General features: G+C 44.1%; 1 protein-coding gene across 1 annotated transcript in view; it reads right to left on the reverse strand.

Moving 5' to 3' along the window:
- Window positions 1-10,633: 10,633 nt before the first annotated feature.
- The window catches only part of EXD2 (exonuclease 3'-5' domain containing 2), a 59,991-nt gene continuing 44,349 nt past the window's right edge, over window positions 10,634-26,275 (reverse strand). Inside the window, exons 5-9 of the mRNA XM_040226212.1 lie at window positions 21,485-21,816; window positions 20,200-20,306; window positions 19,809-19,944; window positions 18,337-18,693; window positions 10,634-14,019 (exon numbers count right to left, since the gene is read on the reverse strand). Coding sequence (XP_040082146.1) covers window positions 13,803-14,019; window positions 18,337-18,693; window positions 19,809-19,944; window positions 20,200-20,306; window positions 21,485-21,816 — 1,149 coding nt within the window. The 3' untranslated portion in view covers window positions 10,634-13,802. The remainder of the gene's footprint in view (window positions 14,020-18,336; window positions 18,694-19,808; window positions 19,945-20,199; window positions 20,307-21,484; window positions 21,817-26,275) is intronic.

Here is a 26,275-nt window from a genome sequence, read left to right on the forward strand (position 1 = left end):
GCTGAAGATCAGTGGCAGGGGATCACAATGACACTGCAATAATCCAAGCAAGCAACGCTGTGGGCCTGGGTTAGGGCAGAAACGCTGGAGCAGAAGAGGAGAAGGGTAGACTCAAAGGATTTGGTGACCAGTTAGAGGCGGAGGTGAGAGAAACGATTTGAGGATAACATGTCCATTTCTTGGGAGGAGACAAGTGCTTTGGTTTAAGGTAACCACTAACTGAAATAGAGAGCACAGGAGGAGAAGCAGATTTAGGAGACGTGTTCTACTGAACTTGAGTTCTCTGTGATCCACCCAGGGAAGGGAGTTTTAAATCCAGGTCTGGTGCTCAGGAGAAGAGTGGAAGAGGTCAGTTAGGCAGAGAAAACCATAACACAACTGGCGCAGAAACAGCTGGGAGGCCACCTGTACCCAGCACCTAGGAACGGGGGCGATGGCGCGTGCACCAGAAATCAGGACCTCTGGATCCCTTGTGTGAAGACAAAGAGACAGAATTAGCTTTTTCCCCTGTCAGATGCCCTGTTTCAAGACTCTGGACCCAGGTTCTTAGAAATACTCATCTTTTTATCAAGGACCTCATCATTTGGTACATGTTAGGACAGACCTTTCCACCTAGGTCTGGAACAAAATTTGGCTCAAAAACAGGTCAGTGATAAGACCAGAGAGCATCTGAATTGAAAAGAGGCCTTAGGCCCGCATTTCCTTCCATCTAATGGTGCCTATAATTGAAACCTCCATTTTCCTTGAGAACTAGGAAGTGGAAATTAAGGGAATGTTCCCAGGATTGGTATATATTTTGAAGCTTTCAGCAGGCTGAAAATACCCGTCGATATATTTTGAAGTGTAATTTCCACTCCCTTACCAGCCAAAATAATTGAGCAGGAAGAAAAAGCTGTTAATGCAGGAGGCATATGACATCAGATCCACATTGCCTGCAGATTTACCATTTCAAAGCAATTGAGGGTTTTTACAGCCAATGTTTACAGTCATACATGTCCCCGCTCACTGAAGCCACCCTCTGAAGCCATCAAAGGGCCCATCAATCTGGCTTGGACACTGAAATTGTTCACAGTGTCTGGAGCTGATGTCAAAGCAGAGAGAATTTTTTAAACTTATGATGCTATTTTCTCAGTACATAAATCTTAGGGTGTTTCGGCCTGGTAGGTGGTATAAACCGTTGGGGCTGCCAGTACTCATGGAGCCAGTGGAGGCAGGGCTCCATGATGGCCTGGCCAGGCCCAGCTTCCTCTCTCACTTGGTATCCCTGACCCCAGGTTCCTGCACAGATTGTCCTCTTACTCCAGTCTGAAGTGATTTTTGCCTCCTGCCCAACCAAAAATGCCTGCCTCTGCCTCCAGCCCCGCAACAGTGGATCCAAGGGGTGTAGATTCTTCAGCAGAGCAGAGGGTCATGCCACTTCTCACAGTCTCTGCTGGGTTTGGCAGGAGAGAAAGACAATAGACTTTATAAGTGTTCATCTTCTGTCTGCTGCCAATGCCTCTGCGTGTGTGTGTGCACACACATGCTATTTTTCAGGTCTTCAACTTCAGATCTTTCCTGGAATTAATTACTGATTTCTTTCACTGTATTTGTGTCCAAAGGAAATTTCTAAACCCATGTCCAAGCATTTGCCTTTCTTTCCATTTCATCACTTATCTTTCCAAAGGCCTTTACCTACAGACAGAGCATCTAGTATGTTCTTGGACACTTGGAATGATTAGGAGGTGAGGAGCTGGGGTTTTAGTCCTAGTTGTGCCATAAGCCAGCTTAGTGATCCTGAAAAAGTCCGAACTTATCCGAATTTCTTTCTCATGTTTAAAATGAGGGGTTTGGTACAATAAGACTCAGCAGGTCCTTTCTAGTGCTAGCATCTTATTATTCTGTTTACTTATTTTAATTTTTTAAAACCATTCTGTGCTCCAGCAAGAATTATTGGCAATGAACTGAGATGCAATTTTCTTCATTATCACTGGGTCCCCTGGCACATATTACATATATACATATGCATCCAAACAATTGCAGATGGTCCATTGCCTGAAGAATCTGAAAATTTCCAGGATACAGAGACCTAAAAAGGAGATATTGGAAGAATGTGTAAGAGATTGTTACATCCAGGGATACCTCTGAGGAGGGGACCTTGAGGTGAACAGGAGCAGGAGATTTCACTGTATATTCATTGTTTTATACCTTTGGGATGTTTTGCCACATGCACTCATCACCTCTTCAGTGTAAAACTTTTTTAAAGCAAGAGTGTTTTCGTTTCTCTTTCTTTTACCGCGGGCCCCTCTGCAGCTCAGCTGCTAGCCAGGGAGGAGGAGCCCCTGGTGGGGCTGGCGTCAGCCTCTGGAAGCTGCCCCTCAGCCCAAGTCCTCGCTGGCCAACAGCCCAGCTCCCCCGGCGCCTGGAGGGGGTCTGCAGATGCACAGTGCTTCCGGCTGCCCTTGCTGGTGGCTCTCTGGCTGGGCTGTCAGAGCTGGTACAGGACCCCCATTCAAGGGCCAGCCCTGATGACTCCAGCAGCCAGACAGAGGCAGAGGGACACACGAATTCAGCAGAGAGGGAAGTGCATCCAGCCTTCAATCCACCAGAGCTGGCCATTCCCTTCAAAGACAGACGGCCTTTTGTGGTGTGGTGTTTTCTGCTGCTAATACAACATGAAGACAGAAACATAAAAGGGCCAGAGCTGAGTGGCGAGAAAGGGTCTCTAAGGTGCCGCCTTCTCCCCACACTGCCCGCCTCTGCTGGGCAGAGCCGGGCTGTGGTCCCACGTCCCTGGTTTCCCAGCCCCGCACCCCAGCTCCTCCTCATGGCATCCACCCAGCCTTCCTCTTCACCTCCTCTCCTGACTGTCCCCTTCAGTGGGTGCTGGGCCCTCCATCCCTCCTGTTCATCTCCTCCTCCTCCTCCGGCTTGCCTCCTGCACTGCCACTCTGCCCAGCAACAGCTGCCGCGGCTAAGGCCCATTTCCTAAGACGAAGGCTGCTACCTGCCCCCCCACGTGGGATTGCTCAAGGTAGGTTCCTCCAAGCCTCCATTCTTTCCAGGGTCAGTAAAGCCCGGGTGAGGGCAGGAGGACGATTGAGACGTGGAGACAGACAAGGAGCCGCAGATGGAGACGCACCCCTGGGAGAGATGAGAAGATACAGGGCGTGAGGAAAAGCAGCCTCGGGGAAAGAAAAGGCAGAGAGCAAAAACCAACAAAAGTGTAATAAATACGAAAACCAGAAGGGCCTGAAGAGAAGCCGTCCAGAGAGAAGGGGAGTGAAGTCAGAAGGGAGAAGCAGGAGGGGTGGGGATGGAGGCTGAGGAATGGCGCAACAGAAATCTCTCAGGAAGGGTCACTCACCTCCCAGAGCTGTCGGGCTTGTTGGCTGCAGCGAGCCGAATCTATTTAAAAACACACCAGGCATTTTGCCTCGGTCCGTTTCCCTGCCCAGAAAGGGCTGGAGCCAGAGGCTCAGGGAACCGTTCCAGCCTTAGGACCCTGCACGGGCCACAGGGCTGAAGATCCGCTTGCCCTTTCTGGGAATCACCCGCCTTCGCTTGCACATGTGAGTTGTGGGGCCACTCAATGCACAGCATCCTGACGGCAGTCCTGAAGGTTATTGGTGTCATCCGCTTCCCACAGGGAAAGACTCGACCACGTCCTTCATTCTGTCTTCAAGCTTGTTGGAAAGCAGATGCTGCTCAAGGGTGACAGCTTCTCTAAAGGGATGCTCCAAGAGAGCTCCCTGACCCGTGGGAATATACTTAAGATGACTGGAGGGGCTTGGGGTGGATTGGATCACAGCAAGACAAAGCAGAGAATGGGAAAGGACATCAAGGACAAAATGGCCCTAGGGAAACCATCTGGGACTTGAATGGGAAAAATCTGTGCCTCTTTTGGAAAGCTCTGACCTGGAGATGACCTGACTCCTCATCCACCTGGCACAGAGGGGTACAAAATTAGAAGTGGCTAGGAGTGGTGGCCAAGGAAAGCCATCCATGCAGACTTTGTTTTCTCCCCTGCCGAGAGGGTGGATCTGAGAGGTTCTTCCTTCCCTGGCTCTTGAGCCCATTATATTGTGTAAAATACTTTTCAAGGCTGAATATAAGTCCTCTGCTCTGCATGAGATTTACATTCTTGAGAAACTTAGTGTACAAATCACACCAAATTTTGCTTGCCACAGGAGTTGGCTTTTCAAAATAAATTTGAGGTCAGCCCTATGTTTAAAAAGAAGGATGGCTTTTGAAGGTGAATAATCATCCTGGTTCATGTTTGTAACTCTGGAATTTTAAATGTCGATTTGGGTGGTCATGGTTGCGGGGGAGGCGATGGGGTGAGGGGGACTGCCTAGAGATCCATCTACAGTCTCCTTTTAAGTTGCAGTGAAACATGACTTTAAAACAAACCCCAAACCTAAGTAGATAAGTGTGTTGCAGGAGCTGCTGCTGAAGAAATAAGACATTAAAAAAAAAATTTATTACAGAAAATTTAAAATATATTTTAAAAGAAGTAGAAAGCCTAATGTAAAAAATACCCAGCCTAGACACTTAACAATTCATGGCCAACCCTATGAGAAACATGGACTTTGGAGCCAGATGACAGATCCAGAGTAGGAACTTTGCATTAGTGTAAGACAAATAGGTTAGTTCTACTGAGGCTGCAGGATCCAGATTTCTATACAAATGCCCTAGACTAGAGCCTAGAAGACTAGAGCTTAGAGTAGGAGGGGAAGGACAGAGAAATTCTTACTTGACTTAAAAACAAACCCACACACATTCACATTCCATTTCTGCCCCTCTGAAGGATGCCCAATGCACGAGTAATAGTAACAGTGGTTACTGTCACGAAGGGAAAGAACTGGGGAGGAGGTTCCTTTTTCATTATACGTTTAAAAACAAATTTTGTCCTATGTGCACGTACTATTTCTTCTTAAAAGTAACTTGTTAAAAACAAACATCATGAAGCTTCGCTGTACCCAGTTCCCCTGGGAATGACAAAAAACAAACTGCCTGGACTCAGACCACCAAGTTCAATTCAGTTCAGTCGCTCAGTCATGTCCGACTCTTTGTGACCCCATGAATCGCAGCATGCCAGGCCTCCCTGTCCATCACCAACTCCCAGAGTTCACTCAGATTCATGTCCATCGAGTCAGTGATGCCATCCAGCCATCTCATCCTCTGTCGTCCCCTTCTCCTCCTGCCCCCAATCCCTCCCAGCATCAGAGTCTTTTCCAATGAGTCAACTCTTCACATGAGGTGGCTAAAGTACTGGAGTTTCAGCTTTCGCATCATTCCTTCCAAAGAAATCCCAGGGCTGATCTCCTTCAGAATGGACTGGTTGGATTTCCTTGCAGTCCAAGGGACTCTCAAGAGTCTTCTCCAACACCACAGTTCAAAAGCATCAATTCTTGGGCGCTCAGCCTTCTTCACAGTCCAACTCTCACATCCATACATGACTACTGGGAAAACCATAGCCTTGACTAGATGGACCTTAGTCGGCAAAGTAATGTCTCTGCTTTTGAATATGCTATCTAGGTTGGTCATAACTTTTCCAAACATCATCACATTTTGACCTGGATTTGCTGTTACAGTAATCTGCTCAGCCACCTGAATGTACAACGTCCCAACCCCAAGCTGTACATCATCAGGATGTATGTTTCATGTAATACAAAAAAACTCCAGCCCTTCATGATTACATGAATTAGTCGCTATGTTTGACCCCAGGGGACTAGAGCCCACTAGGCTCCTCTCTGTTCATGGGATTTCCTAGGCAGGAATACTGGAGTGGGTTGACATATCCTTCTCCAGGGGATCTCCTCAGCTTAGGGATCAAATCCATGTCTCCTGCATTGACATGTGGATTTTTTACCACTAAGCCACCAGGGAAGTCTCCTAATGACATAGGTATATATATACATTCGTCAAAATTCACTGAGGTATACTTGTAAGATTTGTACGCTTTATTGTATTTTCACTGTGTTGCACTCCAATAAAGTATTATTAACAGCGCAAAAATTTCAGCTCTTGTGTACAAATAAACCAAAGAATCACCATTTGGGGGTTTTCTGGGTTGGTGGTTCAGAGAAAACAGTTGTTTTGAGAAATCAACATGATGTGGACTTTCTGCAAAAATTTGCTCCTTGGAAGCTACCACGAGAGCATGTGCTTTTGGTTAAGCATTCCATAGCTGAAACGCAACTCGATGCTGAAATGCCGAGAGGATGAGGCAAAATCTTGGCCAAGGTCAAGCTCTACTGATGGTTTGAGAGGGGGATGGCAGCCAACTCTCTGCACTTGAACATTTAAAAAAGAAAAACTAACCCCAAGTCATCCTCTGTTCCTTTTCAGAGCCAACTTTAGTCTTGCTCATTGTATCCAAGAACTCAGAGGAAGCCATATGGGCTACAGCTCAGGCTGACCAAACCTCCAGGGCCAAACATACAGATCTTGATTAGAAAGGAACCGAGCCAACTGACTGGGGCTCCAATTGGCGCTGTGAGATATAACAAAGTGAAGTGAAAGTCGCTCAGTCATGTCCGACTCTTTGCGACCCCATGGACTGTCCATGGAATTCTCTAGGCCAGAACACTGGAGTGGGTAGCCTATCCCTCCTCCAGTGGATCTTCCAACCCAGGAATCGAACCGGGGTCTCCTGCATTGCAGGCAGATTCTTTACTAACGGAGCTATCTGGGAAGCCCGAGATATAACAAAAGATGTCTACGTTTTAGGAGAGGGGAGAGAGATTTACTTTAGCCTCCTTTTTGGCAATCTGGTTGTTAATCCAGAACAACAACAAAATGACCCCAATATGGTAGAGAAAGGGAAAAATCATGTCTACATTGACGTGATTATTGTGAAAAGAGCTTCAAGTTTAGCATACGTGCTACAAAGAAATTTATGCAATGCAAAGCCAATACACCATAACCTCTTTGGGACTGAAATGAAGAACAACAATGGACTGGAATGTGTATCTTTTGCCAGGTCACAGAGAATGGATACACAGAGGGGAAAATGTCTCTTGGTAGCTTATAAAATACAATCTTTGCATTTTGCACGTGTCTGTCTCTCTGGTGGCCAGAAAGGTAAGGGGGACAAAGGCCCAGGCAGGTCAGGGTTATAGAAAGGCAGGCCCTAGAGACTTCTCAAGTCTCCCTGGCAGTTAATTATCTTAGGACGCACGGATGGAGAACAACGTAACACAGTGGACCCCTCAAATTTTCTTAGGTAGTCCTGACAGCATAAAAAAAGAATATTAACCTACTGATTTAACGTTTTCCTTTCCAAGTGCCCAGGTCTATTCAATTCTCTATGGCACAGCCTCAGCATCTCTGATCTTTAAATGAGAAACCTTGTTTTTTCCTCCCCAACATCCTCCCATTTACAACACTTGGCAAAGATGCCTCATTTCTCCCCCATGCTGATTTCTTATTAAGCCTTACGGCACTGGCAATGTGGGTGAAGATAAAGATTTCTCTTCTTTACTGTCAAATAGTGAACGGAATAGAAATGTGAGTTCCCTAAGGCCACACACAGTACATCTCTGGCGAGAAGAGTATTTTGACCCCAGGTGGAGCTCTGGATGGAGGCAGCAGGCTCGGCCCTAGTCAGCTGGCTGGGAGGACACGGCGTGGCATCCTGCCTTCCTCACGCCGCTTCCCTTCACGCACAGCCTCGTTCCCAGGGCTGGGGTGGGGTGAGAATGTGAAACCAAGCAGAAAGCACACAGCACCCACGGGAAAGTGCCACACCAAACAGCAGTGGGGTGCATTACAGAATGCCTCCCTAGCAGGCCCCTTTCGGCACATCTAATTCAAACTCCTAGTTTTATCGGGACAGAAAGGAATCCAAAAAAGTTAAGCGATTGGTCCAAAGACACAGAGCTGATGGCCAGAACCAGACACTATCACCAAGGCCTCTTGATCCTCCAATACACTACACAATTGAGTTTGAAGTGAAATGAAAGTCACTCAGTTGTGTCTGACTCTTTGGACTACAGTCCATGGAATTCTCCAGGCCAGAATACTGGAATGGGTAGCCTTTCCCTTCTCCAGGGGATCTTCCCAACCCAGGGATCAAACCGAGGTCTCCCACATTGCAGGCAGATTCTTTACCAGCTGAGCCACAAGAAGCAAAATATAAAGGTAAGTCCAAAAAAGAATACATTTGAATCAGTTCTAATGAGGTGGATGAAACTGGAGCCTATTATACAGAGTGAAGTAAGCCAGAAAGAAAAACACCAATACAGTATACTAATGCATATATATGGAATTTAGAAAGATGGTAACGATAACCCTGTACGCGAGACAGCAAAAGAGACATATATAGAGAACGGTCTTTCGGACTCTGTGGGAGAGGGAGAGGGTGGGATGATTTGGGAGAATGGCATTGAAACATGAATAATATCATATGTGAAACGAATTGCCAGTCCAGGTTTGATGCATGATACAGGGTGCTCGGCGCTGGTGCACTGGGATGACCCAGAGGGATGGTATGGGGAGGGAGGTGGGAGGGGGGTTCAGGATGCAGAACACGTGTACAACCGTGGCGGATTCATGTTGATGTATGACTAATACAGTATTGTAAAGTAATTAGCCTCTAATTAAAATAAATTTATATTTTAAAAAAACGGTAAGTCCATGGACTCTGCTCCCATCCTCCCCCACTAACCAAATAAATGTACCTTCTTTAAAACTGCCCATGTCTCAATCTATTTCTTTCCACCCCCACCAACTCACTAAGCTCAAATTTTGGATTCTCATCCAGTACTTAACAGATACCCTGGTGGTCTGAGCAGTCAGAATCCCAACTCTGCCCCAGCATGTTGCAGCCTGAGAAGAGAGATCTTTGGGAAGCAGGTGTAGCGTGTAAGTAGCCTCTACAACTCGGGAATATCTGGACCACACATCACGTTGATAATAATGCTGACTGTAAACTCAGCGGCTCTTGAAGCTTATGCTGGCAGAAAGGCAACAGGCTACCCATCAGGCAAGAGAGAAAAATTCAAGAATTAAAAGCAAATAAGGAAGTTGCAAGGAGGGCAAATGCCTTGAGTTCGGTCTGGAGGATATGAGATTAATTATCTCCACTCAGTCAGACAGTGTGACCTTCTAAGGCAGCAAGTACCACTGCCTTAGAGGAGGGAACACCCTCTTCTAAGGGTGGATAGGGCTTCCAACATTCCCTCTTCCCATGCACAGGAAGTCAGCTCCTGCTTATCTCCCAAGGGACTGCCCATTTGGTCCAGTACCCACAGTGACTGGGGGGTGCCAACAACCAGAGTAGGCCACAGACGAGGCTAGCGAGGAAATAATGGTCTAATGTACTTCCCACTTTCCCAAATAACACGTTGCTAGTTAAGTAAGGACCGTGGTGCCACAGGCAAAGGCACCTCCCTGGTAGAGTGGGTGGAACAGGCACTTTTGAACAAGTGGAACAATCGTTTGGCTGCATGTCAGCCCAGCTCCAACACCTGATGCAAAACTGCCCCAGGACTGGGGACAGACGGAAGGTATCTGGCTCCAGCATGAGGGGGCAACTTGGGGAATACCTAAAAAGAGTAAGTCAGTTCCAAAAAAAGTATTTTGAGGATTATGTATAATTTTTACATTATTCAATCAAGAGTCAACTATACGAGAATTGGGGCTTCCCCGGTGGCTCAGTGGTGAAGAATCCACCTGCCGGTGCAGGAGATGGGGGTTTGATCCCTTAGTGGAGAACATCTCCTGGAGGAGGAAATGGCAAAACACTCCAGTATTCTTGCCTGGGAAATCCCATGGACAGAGGAGCCTGGAGGGCTACAGTCCATGCATGCTTGCTAAGTTGCTTCGGTCGTGTCTAACTCCTTGGAAATCTATGGACCGTGGCCTACTAGACTCCTCTGTTCACGGGATTCTTCTGGTAAGAATATTGGAGTGGGTTGCCACGCCCTCCGCCAGGGGATCTTCCCAACCAAGGGATCAAACCTACATCTCTTAAGTCTCCTGCACTGGGAGGCAGCCTCTTTACCACTAGTGACACCTAGGGAGCCCCGGCTATAATCCATGGAGGGTGGTAAAAACATCAGACATGATTTAGTAACTAAACAAAAACAATACAAGAATCATTCTTACACCCTCTTATAGTTTATCTCATCCAAGAAAAATTGATTCTCAACTGCATTCCTGAGGGATGAGGTACTCTAAAAATGACCACGTAAAGAACAGAAAAGACAAGACCAAAGAAGAATCCTTTTAAAATACGTAATAATTAGCAAACTAGTAACCTGAGAAACTATGGTACCTCTTAGAGGATGAGACATAATGAATTTAAAAAAAAAAGATGAATGAATGAATGAAAAACTCAGAGAGGCAAGGTAACAAAGAATTTAAATAATAGTCAAATGTTAGGGCCCCGAACATTAGAACAGGAAGCAGAACAAAAGCTCTTTCTGTCTGCTGGGCTCCTGAGAGTCTAAAATGAGGGATTAAAATGGCTTTATTTCAACAGAACACGTTTTGTCATCTGATCTCTGTCTGTGACATGGATAAGAATAAGTAACTTATGGCTGCACTCTTAAGAGGGAAACAAATCCCTGAATATCATGCTTTGTTCGCTTTAGGATGGCAAATCATTAATTGCTTATCGGGGGGGAAAAAGAGGCCATAACCTTTATTTTAAAATAAATTTTTTTATTTTTAATTAATTTCTTTTTTACAATTTTCTTTTAAAACAAACAGTATTTCCAAAAATCACTGCTGCAAGGAGGAATGAGGCAAGGATGGGAGCAGAAGGGAAGAAGAAAAAAAGACTCTGAGGCTGCAATCGTAATGCTCAGGCACATCAGAGAGGCCTTTGCTGTGACACTGTCCTCTCACTGCTGCTCACAGAGGAGGAAACTCAGCGAATGCCCTAGGACGTGAGGGAAAGGGTCAAAGGCAAACATTCCCATCACAGAAACCCCTAAAAATGGATATCAATTTGTACTCACTCCAGCAATGTGCCTCCCCCTTCTTGCAATCCAATTTCTAAGGTTCTAACCTAAATAAGTTAGCAAAGTTATAGTCAAAGATTTACATACACAAAAGTTCATCGCATACATCATTGATATTAACAAAGGATCCAAAGCAACCAAAAATTTCAACAGTGTGGGCATGGATAATAAAGTAAGGTAGAGTTACTGGAAATCTACTTTCAAAGATTTAAAGAGATAAGAAATTACTTATGATACCATGTTAAATGAAGGAAAAATAGGATACCAAGCTATATATATATGACTCTCAAGCCTGTTTAAATACTACACACGATATATGCATTTTTAAATACTGAAAGGAAATTCATAAACATACCTGCAGAGATTAGGTTTGTTCTACATGGAGGGATGATGGATTTTCATTCTTTCTTCTCTAACAAGCATACACATGACTTTTATATAAGAAAAAAAATTATTTTAAAATATGCCTACCCTAAAATAACTCATTTGAGATAGTAATTGTCAGTCTTAGGGACAGGCTGCTAAAGTCCAAGGTCGATTTAAAAAATTTGAAAAGATTCAAATCCAAACAGCGTGTGTTCTAAAAAGGACAGAGATTGCGTGTGCCATAGTCCAGATTTTTCCTCTATCTCGGCTGCTGGCTCTGTGATATTAAGCTCTGCAGGGAACTCTACTGGAGAACCCATTCCTTCTACCTGCAGCAACCACAGCACCTTAAACAACCTCTTAGGACAGGATTCTCACCTCTCAGTGTGAGAATACAGGGAAAGAGAAAGGAAGAGCCCTAGTCTCTTAAGAGAAAGAGGTTTTTCTTATAAAACTTATCAAAGTGACTCAAAACCAGATATACACAATCTGAAATATAAGTCGTGAGTTATGTTCAAGGACCGGGTATAAAAGCCACTTATTTCTCAAAAATGCATATAAAGCAAGAGCTACAGACGCCCCCTTGTGGCAAGCCTGACTACTACGACGAGGGCCCATCCGTTTCCTGGTCCTCTGCCGCCGGCTCCAGTGCAGTTACAGCCCCATAACAACCTAGTGTGCTGAACATACGGCACCCAAAGCAGCTGGTACTATTTGTTTTCAAGACTTTTTGATTTAGACCCCAGAAACACCTATTTGAGGATGAGTGGGAAGGGAAGAGGAAAAAAATGCAAGATGTGCATGGGTGGTGGGCTGCTGTCCAGGGGTCAAAGCTAGGGGTGGGGGTGGGAGGCAGGGTAGGGTGGGGTGGGATGGGGTAGGGGAGTCTGTGCATACATACCATGGGCTTCCCACGTGGCGCTAGTGGTAAAGAACCTGCACGCCAATGCAGGTTAGACATATGAGATGTGGGTTCAATTCCTGGGTGGGGAAGATCCCCTGGAAAGGAATGGCAACTCACTCAAGCATTCTTGCTTGGAGAATCCCACAGTCAGAGGTGCCTGGCAGGCTACAGTCCATAGGGTAGCACAGAGCTGGACACAACTGAAGCGACTTAGCACACACCATGGGCTGCCACACGGCAGGGACCTACAGTCCCTCCCCAAGAGTATTCACTGATTTTACAAAGTTATAAAGCAAAAAGTTTTACTTTTACAATTCGTGAACTTTGTGCTTAGAAGTTGTTTTACTTATCAGTGTTAGAGCAGCTATCACCAACTCAGGCACAGTTCCAAAACAGAGTTCCTGTTGAATTCTGGCCATAAATTTTTTTTTTTAAAGCTTGTTAAAATCTTGTAAGGTAAGAAAGTTTTTGTTATACTTTAAAAAAGATACTAATCACTAATAAGTTGATTTCATGCTAAAAGTGGTGGCCTCACATTTAGAAAGATGAGAAACACCACCATTTTGAACATAAAAATGGATTAATTAATCCCAGTGTCCCAGGCAAGATGGGAGATGGAGAAATCCTCTCACTGCAACCTGACCAAATGGCTCTTGGAGAGAATTAAAGAGCTTAAAAGAGGTCAGTATTGCAAATCGGATAGAACACAGAACACTGAAGGGACCAGATACTGATTCTGAGAAAAGATAATCTTCCTCTGAGAAAGGGATTAGCTAAAAACCTTGACGTTCTGGGCAGGAGGATTGCAACAAACAGCCAAAAGCTGAGCAAATCATCCCATTTCTCTAGGGAGACGGTGCTTGTGCTTCTCTGTGGCCCACCCAGGCCTCTTTCCAGAAAAGAATCCCCTCCAGTGCTAGGGTGAAAACACATGGCAGGAAAGTGCTGCCTTGGTCCTGAATGAGTAAAGGGGAGCATTATCAAGGATGTGTAATAAACCGAAGCATTCCAGCTGGGCCAGGTCCCCATCCAGGTGAGCTCCAGCATAGCATCAAGCCAAAGAACTTCTAATCATGAGGCTGAACTGGGAATATGAATCCAACCCCTTTCCACCTCTCCAACCTCTAGAAGAACGTTTTATTTTTCTCTCCCTCCTAACTGGATGGGATTGAAATACTTGACAGCTCCTGTTTGAGATAAACCAACACACTGGACAGGGAAGAAAAAATATTAAAACCTTGAGAGTTTTAACAAGACACTTCAGGAAGAATCCTTCATGGGTCGCCTGTACAGGGAAAGCATTATAGGGAGAGGGGAAAAATATGAAGGCCAAGGTTCCCATTTGTCCAGAAAAAGGCGGAATAGAGAATTCTCACTCTGTCCAGCTGAAATTCAAAACCGGGAGCACCCCTGAAAGCACAGCCTTGCTCCACCAGAAGCATCCTGGGATGATCACGACAGGTTAGTATTGTGAGTTGTGTCACCAGAGTTTGACAATGACATTAAAATAGGAAGAGGTGACTTGGCACCCCCCGCTCCAGCTTCCCAGGTGTCCTAACCCAGAAGGGAGGCAGCGATCACGACAGCTTGATGGGCAGGTCCTCCCCGTATTTCCGGAGCAGCTTCTGATGGTTGTGGTCCACCGACCACTGCTGGGGCAGGTGCCTGGGCTGCATGGAGTCCAGGAAGTGCTGCCGCCAGCGGCTCTCCAGCTGCATGAGGGAGCGCAGCCCGCCCTGGGTGTGGCGCTGCACCACCTTCAGCCCGTGAGGAACGTAGTTTTCATTGGAAATCCTGCCAAGATACAAAGGACAAGGGTCTGAGGAAAGCAAGCACAGGACAGCATCTCAACGTCTCCAGGTGCTGTGGGCCAAGGGGCCGCTATGGAGTACACGGAGAGGCTGCGGAGTCTTGAGGGGTGGCTACTTTGATGCTTTTAAAAACATCTTTCCCATAACTGACTTTTAAAAAATAGTTCGAACATACTAAGCACCATCAATCCCAGAGAAGGCATCTGGGGATTCTGAGCTATACTTGTGGGAAAGCCACTGCGTAACGCTCAACCCTACTATCGGGGGCCCCACTGCCTAGCAGATGATGGGTGGAGAACAGAGGTCTTTCATTTACTCAAGGGTTTCCTTCCTATCGGCTCACCCTTCTTTTTTTTTTAATATTTATTTATTTGACTGTGCTGAGTCTTGGTTGCAGCACGGAGGATCGTCAATCTTTGCTGCAGTATGCGGAATCTTTAGCTGTGGCCTGTGGGATCTAGGGCTTCCCGGTGGCTTAGATGGTGAAGGACCCACCTGCAGTGCAGGAGACTCGAGTTCAGATCTAGTTCTATCAGATCCAGGGGAAGAACCTAGGCCCCCAGCACTGGGAGCGCAAAGTCTTCGCCACTGGACCACCACGGAAGTCCCTCGCCCTTCTTTTAAGCTACGCATTCTGATCGATACTTAGTCTTTATATGAGCTCTTCAATCAGCCCACGTGTTCCGGGTTTTGATCACAGTGTAATACCTGAATGTAAAATAAAGGCGGCATATTTCTTTGGTGCCTTCATTCTCATACAAAGAAATGCCAAGCCACATCCACAAGACGTGTTTGGGTCACAATGAAATGCTACCGTGGTTGCTCAGTTGCACAGCTCGTGCTGTTTAATGAGAAGATGAAGCCCTGCCTCCTTTCTCACTAAGATGCCTTGTGAACGGTGCCGTCAGCTCCTGTGAATGAAAGGATTTCCCTGTCTGGGATTCAGTTCCTCTCCCTGTGTCCACACCCCACTCTCAATCCTCCCTGTCTAGCCTGTTCGTGTCCTCCGGGTATTTGTGGGGCATTTTCTTATTTAGCTCACAAGCATACCATTAACTTGCCTAACTTCCCCCAAATGGCTGTTCTTCTTGGTCCTAGACATCCAAGCCCAGCACCCTCCCATCCAAGGCAGCAAGATGAATTTACTAGATAGGCTGGTCACCGAAAGGGGAAATGTAGCTGTTTTAGGAAATACTTTTGAGAACTGGTTAAAGGAGCCAGTCTCCTTAATTTGTAATATAACCTTAACCTTAATTTTGAGGTATCTAAAATAAAGTTTGGAAAATAGTCTTAAGCATAATTTTTAAATCTTGAAAGATTTTTAAAAAATACAGGATACGATGTTAGCAGAAATCAATAAGAAATCTAAATCCTACCTCACAGGGTTTTTATAAGAAATAATTAAGGCAATTAATATAAAGTTTATTAACTGGGCTAAACAGATTAGCATATCTATAAAAATTTGTTCAATAAATATCAGTTGCTATAATTGTTTATGGGTTTGTTTTTTAATAACAAAACACTATAGGCAACCAGCAGCACTATCAGGATTTGTGAACTTATCAATTACGTCAATCCCTGGAAAGAACTGACAAGTTGGGAAGCAAACTATAATAGGCAGCCCAGAGTTTTTATCATCTGGGCCAAGTTGCCAGTCATTTCTCAGGACTATAAAATGCCTCTCATCTAGGGACACTGAGTTAAATGATATGAATTCAATGAATTCAACTAGGTACTCAGGGGGAAAGAGAGAGAAAGCAAGCAAGGAAACAAAAACTAAAAAGTAATTTAAATACTAACAGCAATCCTGGCCAGCATGCCATTCAGCAGGCCAATACCCTGGAGGGCAGGTTAGAGGCAGGAAATAAGAATCCCTGTGTCGCAATTCCCACCAACCTGGATACGGGAAAAGATGCAAAACCACACACATTGTTCAGTGCTGACCGGAAGATTTCCTTCTGCAGAGAATGCATAAGGTTCAACTCCAGTGCCTTTGAACTCTCCTGCTCATTATGAAAATGGCTGGACATACGGATATGATCTTAAAAGGTCAAGGACGGAAGGCAAGTCTCCTCTAGATTAATCAGCAAATAGATTGCTCTGTCCCACCTGCCTGGTTATCTTGAGCCACACAGATTACGTGGGGTGAGCCCGAGGCTGCCGCAGGGCACCTGCTTCTGCCCTCAGTTCAGTTCAGTTCAGTCGCTCAGTCATGTCCGACTCTCTGCGACCCCATGAATCGCAGCACGCCAGGCCTCCCTGTCCATCACCAACTCCCGGAGTTCACTCAGACTCACGTCCATCGAGTCAGTGATGCCATCCAGCCATCTCATCCTTGGTCGTCCCCTTCTCCTCCTGCCCCCAAGCCCTCCCAGCATCAGAGTCTTTTCCAATGAGTCAACTCTTCGCATGAGGTGGCCAAAGTACTGGAGTTTCAGCTTTAGCATCATTCCTTCCAAAGAATACCCAGGACTGATCTCCTTCAAAATGGACTGGTTGGATCTCCTTGCAGTCCAAGGGACTCTCAAGAGTCTTCTCCAACACCACAGTTCAAAAGCATCAATCTTTCAGCGCTCAGCCTTCTTCACAGTCCAACTCTCACATCCACACATGACCACAGGAAAAACCATAGCCTTGACTAGATGGACTTTAGTCGGCAAAGTAATGTCTCTGCTTTTCGATATGCTGTCTAGGTTGCTCATAACTTTTCTTCCAAGGAGTAAGCGTCTTTTAATTTCATGGCTGCAGTCACCATTTGCAGTGATTTTGGAGCCCAAAAAAATAAAGTCTAACACTGTTTCCACTGTTTCCCCATCTATTTCCCATGAAGTGATGGGACCAGATGCCATGATCTTCGTTTTCTGAGTGTTGAGCTTTAAGCCAACTTTTTCGCTCTCCTCTTTCACTTCCATCAAGAGGCTTTTTAGCTCCTCTTCACTTTCTGCCATAAGGGTGGTGTCATCTGCATATCTGAGGTGATTGATATTTCTCCCGGCAATCTTGATTCCAGCTTGTGTTTCTTCCAGCCCAGCGTTTCTCATGATGTACTCTGCATAGAAGTTAAATAAGTAGGGTGACAATATACAGCCTTGATGTACTCCTTTTCCTGTTTGGAACCAGTCTGTTGTTCCATGTCCAGTTCTAACTGTTTCTTCCTGACCTGCATACAGATTTCTCAACAGGCAGGTTAGGTAGTCTGGTATTCCCATCTGTTTCAGAATTTTCTACAGTTTATTGTGATCCACAGTCAAATGCTTTGGCATAGTCAATAAAGCAGAAATAGGTCTTTTTCTGGAACTCTCTTGCTTTTTCCATGATCCAGCAGATATTGGCAATTTGATCTCTGGTTCCTCTGCCTTTTCGAAAACCAGCTTGAACATCTAGAAGTTCATGGTTCATGTATTGCTGAAGCCTGGCTTGGAGAATTTTGAGCATTACTTTACTAGCATGTGAGATGAGTGCAATTGTGCGGTAGTTTGAGCATTCTTAGGCATTGCCTTTCTTTGGGACTGGAATGAAAACTGACCTTTTCCAGTCCTGTGACCACTGCTGAGTTTTCCAAATTTGCTGGCATATTGTGGGCAGCACTTTCAAAGCATCATCTTTCAGGATTTGAAACAGCTCAACTGGAATTCCATCCCCTCCACTAGCTTTGTTTGTAGTGATGCTTTCTAAGGCCCACTTGACTTCACATTCCAGGATGTCTGGCTCTAGATGAGTGATCACATCATCATGATTATCTGAGTCGTGAAGATCTTTTTTGTACAGTTCTTCCGTGTATTCCTGCCACCTCTTCTTAATATCTTCTGCTTCTGTTAGGTCCATACCATTTCTGTCCTTTATCGAGCCCATCTTTGCATGAAATGTTCCCTTGGTATCTCTAATTTTCTTGAAGAGATCTCTAGTCTTTCCCATTCTGTTCTTTTCCTCTATTTCTTTGCATTGATCACTGAAGAAGGCTTTCTTATCTCTTCTTGCTATTCTTTGGAACTCGGCATTCAGACGCTTATATCTTTCCTTTTCGCCTTTGCTTTTCGCCTCTCTTCTTTTCACAGCTATTTGTAAGGCCTCTCCAGACAGCCATTTTGCTTTTTTGCATTTCTTTTCCATGGGGATGGTCTTGATCCCTGTCTCCTGTACAATGTCACGAACCTCATTCCATAGTTCATCAGGCACTCTATCAGATCTAGGCCCTTAAATCTATTTCTCACTTCCACTGTATAATCACTCAAACCGAGCAGCAGGCGTAAAGACACTGGCCCAGTCCTCACTCCCCTCTGAGCAGGACCGCAGATCATACCTGGTCTCCAGGCTGGCTGCCTCCTGAAGCATCTCCTCCGTGACCGTGTCTGTGCGATAAAACTCTCGCAGCGCCTGCAGCAGCTCCTCCTTCCGGTGCGCAGGCAGGCTCTCGGCGTTGAGCAGGGCCCTGGCCCCCGAACGCACCTGCCGGCGCTCAGGATCCTCCAGCAGGCGCAAGCCCTCCTCGGAGCCAATGGGGGCCTGGAACTCCCTGGCCAGCTGCTGCTTCAGGTGGTTGTCATAGTAGTTGGAGATGGCGTGGCAGGAGGTGCAGAGCAGCAGTACATCGTGGGAGTTGTGGTCCTTCATCTCGATGGGGAAGTGCTTCCGGTACTCGTGCGGGATCACGTTCTTCCTAAGGGAGCCGGCACAAGGCAGCGCGCATTAGCCGACGACACAGACTGAACACGGAGTCGGCAGGCGTCCTACTGGGATTCCGATCTGGGCCTAAACACGACTGAGGAGCTGGGGCCCCGCAACCCAACAGCCATGACATAAAGGCCCGACTACCTATTCTAGTCTCCACCCACCTGCCTGTGGCCCTTGGGTCCCCCTCTCCTTGAAGTGAGTGCAGACCACTGGCTGCCCGACTCCTCTGGCGAGCCAGGGGTAGGAAAGGGCTAATAACCACCTCTGGGAAGGCTGTGCTCCCCAATGGAAAAGTATCTGAGAAATGAAAAGAAATTCTAATGGCCTTTAACATCTGGAAAATAACTCTCTCAAAGCACACAGCAGGTAACTGCTACTCCCAAAATTTTGGAAGCCTGGTGACCTGTGAGAGCCCGTTTCCTTCATCTGAAGACTCCCTTACTCTCAAATTATTTCCCTGGTTATTCATCAAAGTCCATCATTGTCTTCTAAGGAGAACTAAGCTCTCAGGGAAAAGTCCTGCCCGCCACAACTATTTGTCTCACTTTGCAAGAAGAGATAGGAGCCAAGTGAGTTACCACACTTCAGTAGCCAGGGAGAAAGCCCAGGTGTCTGGGTACCCGGGCCCAGTGGTAACGTCACCTTCATTGCCTGGGAACACTGACGCATAATAATCTCAGACTATTCCAGAGGGGGCCTTCAGGTCACCTGGATACTGATGTACCCAGGGTCACAAAGCCTGTGAGCCACTCAGGGGAGGATCAGAAGGACACAGAAAGGCAGCTTCTGAAGGAACTGGTCTCCGTTCCTTCATGAGCAAAAAGGAATGACTCTCATGGCAAACTGTTTTGACAAGAGTGTTTCATTCCAGTAACCAAAAACTGGCTCCGGTGGGGGGCAGGGGGTCGTGGCAAGCACCTCTACAGCAAGGCCAGGCAGAATGTTGAAGCTCTCAGGGATCCTGGGATGCCCCCAGGGGACAAGTCTCTAAGCCAAAGGGGGCAGACTCAACCAAGCCCGCCGAGGGCCCTGCATGTAGCCTGGAGGGCAATTTCTGTCAGAGGCAGACAAGAGGGCAGCCCCAGCCCGCTGGACACTCACCGAATGTACGAGTCTTTCTTGCCACACACCACACACAGGTTCTCTTTAACCATCAAGTAGTAGTCTCCTGGGGATTCGGGTCTGCCCGCAGGTTCAAACTGCAGCTTGACCACAAAAGGCTCTTCACTCACCAGCTCTTAGAGGAAAGAGGCAGCGTTAGCACATGACCACCCGCCCACCTCTCCCTGAGGGAAGAAGCACCACCTCAGTGGTTCTCGGCTGTATCCTGGGCAGGGATCACTATTTCTGGGCTTTGAACAGCTCCATCCCGCGTGTGTCTAGGGCTCTCTGCCTTCTACGCCTCGCAACCCTCTCCCTTATCTTAAGCCCACTCCAGTCAGTACCCGCATGCACCTAATTATAAATCAAGTATGACGGCTGAATCTCAAACCTCCGATGCCTTTGTCCAGGTACCACTGAGCCTTTCTTCGATCACAAGTGCAGAGGGGCTGTCCATCAGGAGCGTGGAGAAAGCAGTTATCGTAGAGAGGTGATTTTCTGGGGGGAAGGGAGAGAGAAATCTAAAATTTGGAGCAAACTATTGATCAAGGTATCAGCTACCTTCCTATATTCTGAGTGACCCAAGCCATTCAACACTAGGGTCATATGTTACATTTATGGGGGACAAAAAAACATGGGGAGAAACCATGTTTATTCCTCCATCTACAATGGGCTAGGAAAGAGAAATTAAAGTGAATTAGTTTATACCATTAGTTTTTATATTTATAGATTGGGAGATTAGGGAGTAAGTTGGGTAGTGTTTACATGGTTCTACCATGAAAGCAAGCAGGCACAGAACATGAAGAAACTTCCCTGTAATCACTGGATTAAACCAAGTCAATTAAAATTCAAGCTAAAGTAATGAGTGCCTTGTGGATTTATTTCTGGCTCATATGCAATACTCGCTTCAATTTAATCATCCAATTCCTAAAGGCATTTTGCTTAGAGGAACCAAACTTCCACTTCAAAGTATTTATTAGTCATCATTCTTCAATAGAGACATAAGCTGTACAGGAAAATTCTCATTGACTAGAAAATAACATAAGTTTAGGGCCTGGATACCATTCTAAACAATCAAATATCAAATGAGTAAGAAATCAGATGATTCATTTCTCCTGAAAAGTCTGAGGCACTTCATGTTACTTTGCTCTCCTGAGGCAAGCAAGGAATAATAATTATACCCCCTGGTGGCTCAGATGGTAAAGAATCTGCCTGCAATGCAGAGGATCCAGGTTCAATCCCCGGGTCAGGAAGATCCCCTGGAGAAGGGAAATGGCAACCCACTTCACTATTCCTGCCTGGAGAATCCCATGGACGGAGAGGCCTGGAGGGCTACAGTCCACGGGGTTCACAACCGAGGGACTACACTTTCACTTTTCTCATCTATAGTAGAAATACAGATCTAAGGTGGTATCAAGGTCAGTGGCAAAGCTAGGTTAAGCACTCCTCATTTCCACTTCCACTGCTCAAAAATAAAACAGTAGAAGGGTAAAAGGGAAAAGTACACAAATAAAGGCTAGTTCCAAATGTCCTTAAAGGAAAGGAAAAATAAAAATCCTTGGAGAGCCTCTGCCATCTTACCACACAAGCCTTCTTCCCAGACCCAGGGTAAAGCATCACGCCTTTTGCTGCAGGCTGGGCCACTGAACCTACTAGATACAGAACGACTCAGTTACCTGGCAGAATAGCCCACTCCCAGGGGCTTTCTTTTATGTTTTCTGGGGTCTCTCCCTTGGTGGTTGCCTGGCATCGTTCCATCAGCTTTGGACTTCTTATTTCTTGTCTTCTGCAGAGATTCTGTTGCTTCCCCATTAACCTCTTCTCCTGATCGGCTAAGCCCTTTGCTTCGGAATGGGATATCTACCACATCCTGACATTTCTCTAAGATTTTTCTCCAGACAATGTGGTCATCGTTTTCTTCTAGAGTCGAATTCCTAGAGAAAGGGTATCCAAGAAGATGGAGAAAGAGAGCCACTGAAATCTGGGCATCCCTGGCAGCATAAATTACCTGAAGAGAAAAGTCAGAGATCAGTAGAATCCAGAAGGCAAACCAGAGAGAGAGCAAGTTCAAAGTCAGTCACAAAGATAAGAGACCGCTTCCAGGTTCTAACTCAAGATGCACAGTAACTCAGGTACCATCTACTCCTTAAAACCTTTTCATTACAAAAAAAATCAAACTAGACAAAAATAATCAAATGGTATAATGAATCCTCATGTAACATAGATAGAATAATGACTTATTAGAATAAGTCACACTTGAAATTCCTAATCTATATAAATCAGTGAAGTTTCCTTCTATCTGCTATCTGTCTTCTGTCTTCTATGTATTCTATCTTCTATCTGTCCAAACCTGCTGGACAGATTTTCTTCCAGCTTGGGGTTGGGTACTTATCACAGGTCTGACAGCTAGTACATGAATTTCACTCTGGAAATGGTCATCGTCTAGGACAACTGACACCAAGATTTATTAAGAGGCCTGTGTGACTACTGATCAGAAGCAAACTGCTGTACACACTAATATGATGTGTAAAACAAGAAAAACAGCTTCAAACATGGACCTCAGATCAAAAGTCACAAGGGTCCATTTCTGGAATTTATGTATTTAACAATAGTAAGTCATTCTCTCAAGCAACTAGGCACAGGCAAGCCGGTCATAAATAAAAGTAGTCAAAACTATTAATTTTATTAATAGCTCTTCCTAACAAAGCATGTAAGGACTTTAATTAAAATTCCTTTAATTCACCTTTAATAAGCAAGCCTGGTAAATAACACTATTAGTATGGATCTTTTTTCTGCGTGTTCTTTCAGAACAACAAAAAAAGAACAGAATACTAGAAAAAGAAATTTGGATAAAATTTTCCACATAGACTCAACCATCTACATGTCTGTCAGCAAGCAGTCTTCCACAGGAAAAAGAAGGTGTTTGAATGTGAAGAGTGCAGAATACTTTTTTAATAAATTGTTTTCAAATGATAAGGAATCCAAGGCACTTTCAACAAATGGTGCTGGAATAGCTGGGTATCTACATGCAAAAGGATAAATGTGGACTCCTATTTCAGACCGCACACAAAAATTAACTCAAAATGAATTATGAACCTAGGTGTAAGAGCTAAAACATATGATTTTTGAAGAAAACGTAAGATTAAGTGTAAGATTTAGGTCAGGCAACAATTTCTTAGATATGACAGCAAAGGCATCAGGAATAAAAGAAAAAAACAGATAACTAGACCTCATCAAAATTAAAACTTTCATGCTTCAGATGATCCCATCAAAGAAGTGAAAGGAAAATTTGCAGAAAATGGGAGAAAGTATTTATAAATTATATATCTGATAAGAGATTAGCATCCAAAATATATAAAGAATATATATGCATACACACACATATATCTGTTAAAACTCAACAATTTAAAAACAAGCAACATAATTAAAATGTGAACAAAGGATCTGAATAGACATTTCTCCAAAGAGGATATAACGTTAGCCAATAAGCACATGAAAGATGCTGAGCATCACTGGTCACTAGGGAAATATAAATTAAAACCAAGTCAAACACAGTATGGAAAATTGGAACCCTCATACATTGCTGGTGGGTTACTTTGGAAAATAGTTTGGCAATTCCTGAAACAGTTAAACATAAAGCTACCATATGACTCAGCAATTCCATTGTAGGCTGTTTACCCAAAAGAACTGAAGATGTATGTCCACATAAAAACTTATACACAGATATTCAGAGTGGCATTATTCATAACAGCCTAAAAAAAGGAAAGCAACTCAAAACTCTACCAAATGATGAACAAATGTGGTCTATCTATACAATGAAGTATATTTAGCAATGAAAAAAAATGAAGTACCAGGTCACATGAGTTACTGCAATAAACTCATATTATTACTGCTTTGTTTTACTCAGTGTACAGAGTTTGGGTTTTGACAAGTGTAAGTTATATAGTGGCTAAATCACGGAGGATCTGGACCTGTAATATCAGGGGTGGCAGAGGTTGGGGGCAAAGTGTCATCAGGCAAAAGAGGGATTATGGGAAAATCTACATATTAAATAATGAGATAACCAGCACCACCTCTTCCACTCAGCTACCAGAATATAGGCTGTAGGCTTATACTTCTTGGGTAGAAGACTAGAAGATTCTAGTGGCCTGAGAGAGAAGACTGACAATTACCAACATTTGATTATAGTTTATAGTTACTGATAATAAAACCCACTAGTCAAAAAAATTTGGCCATATGTGCTATGCTCTCATTCCATTTCTTTAAATGTCAAGTTTAAATATTATTTTCTATATTTTTACAAAATCTCATTAAGCATTACACTTATCATTAAAAAAAACAATAAATATTTTGAATGAATAAGAGTCTTTGGAAATTCTGAATTTTCGTAACAATATGGATCACAAATCTGGTTTCAAATTTGGTGGCAATTAACCTTTTCTCCCCAATGTTTTATTTTGAAAGTTCCAAACCTACAGAAAAGAATGACAACTGACATTCACAACTGTCAACATGTGCTTTATCTCTTTATAATACATACACCAAATACTTCTCTTTTGGCTGAACACATTTCAGTATTAAGTTGCAGCTACTATGATACTTCCTCCTTAAATACTTTAGTGCATATCTTCTAAGAACAAGGACATTCTCCTACATAGCCACACCACAGTCGCACCCACTTTAACACTGATAAAATACAATAATACTCGGTTGCCTTCTAATGCCTCCAACTGTTCCAAATATGTCTTTTAGAGATGCTGCATGACTCAGGATTTTTCGTATATTTACAGAGTTGTGCAACCTTTATCATATCAATTTTAGAACATTTTCATCCGCCCAGTGAAAAATCTTATATCCTTTAGCAGTCATCCCCTACTTATTCCAGTCCTAAGCAACCACTAATCTGTTTTCTGTCTCTACACATCTGCCTGCTCTGAACACTTCATATAAATGGACTCATACAATATGTGATCTTGTGTAACTGGCTTCTTTCACTTTTTAGCATAATGTTTTCAAGACTCATCCATGTTGTAGCATGTATGCTTTTAAGTGTTGAATAATATTCTATTCTATGGCTATACTGTATTTTATTATTCATTCATCAATTGGCACTTGATTCAGTTGGCCAGTAGATTCAATTGGTGCTTTAATGTCTCCTTCATAAATAAAAATGGATAGGCAAGGATCTAAACATTTGAAAAAAAAATCTTTAATATGAAAGACAAAGGCCAAATCAAACATTTAAAATTAGAAATTCAGAGGAAAAGGAGGCAATGCAGGAAGGAAAAAAAAAAACTTCAGAACCTTCAATACTCTAAGATAATAGAAGATATTATTAAACAAAAATGAAAAGTTATTTTAAAGGTGAATATTCAGAGAAGACCAGGAGCTCTTATAACAACAGGAATAATTAAAAATGTGAGTGACATATTGAAAGATAAACTTGAAATTTCCCGGAAGATAAAACAAAAAATATAGAGATGGAAAATCAAAGAGAAAACATTTTACTAAGACAATGAGAAGATTAATTCAAGGGATCCAATACACATACAATACGAATTCTAGAAACAAAAGAAAGGGAAATTTCCTAAGAAATGTTATGAGAATGATACCCTGAACTGAAAGACATGAGCTTCCAGATCGAAAGGGTCCACTGAATTCTAAGACTATAGGGGAAAATGTCTCACACTAATATATATCATCATGAATTTTAAAACTAAGAATAAAGAAGAAAAAACGAGTCACATACTCAACATCAAGCGTGGAAGCCACAAGCAGCACTGTCTTCAGAGTTCTGAAGGAAAATGATTTCCACCCTAAAATGCTATCCTCAGCCAAAGTATCAGTTAATAGAGAGGAAACAAGTATCTTTTCAGACATGCAGGATGTCATAAATTAACTTCTTATTCTCCTTTTCTCAGGAAGCTATTTTCAATGAACTCCACCGGGACAAGAAAGTAAAAAGACACAAGATTTGTAAAACAGAGGACCTGCTATAGCAGAGAGGTGAAGAGAATTCCCACTCTGACACAAACAGAATGTGAGTAGCAGGGCTACAGAGCAACCAGTCCTGAAAGTATCAGGAAGACCAAGGACTCCATGAGGGCTAGCTCCAAGGGAAACTTAAACGACTAAGTTACCTGACTGTGTCTGAACCAGCAGATAGGAGAGTCTGCAGTAGACACAGTTAACAGGTATACAGAAAACTAAGCGAACGAAAATATAAATTACTACTCCTGGGAAAGAGTTGTATAAGAAAAATACTTAACTGCAATTGACTATGTGGAGCAGCTATAAATAATACCAATATAAGTAGATATTAATCTGATAAAAATGACAACTTACCTCTGTTGGGAGCATGGGGGAGGGAATAAGTATCTGTCTGGGGATACAGCAATTGCAAGAGCACTAAATTTTGCTGTTTTCCACAGCAAGAAGTCAAAAGGCAATATGTAGAAAAGGAAAGA

This window comes from Oryx dammah, unplaced genomic scaffold (assembly GCF_014754425.2).
Source record: "Oryx dammah isolate SB20612 unplaced genomic scaffold, SCBI_Odam_1.1 HiC_scaffold_26, whole genome shotgun sequence".
In the NCBI taxonomy this organism is placed as follows: Eukaryota; Metazoa; Chordata; class Mammalia; order Artiodactyla; family Bovidae; genus Oryx; species Oryx dammah.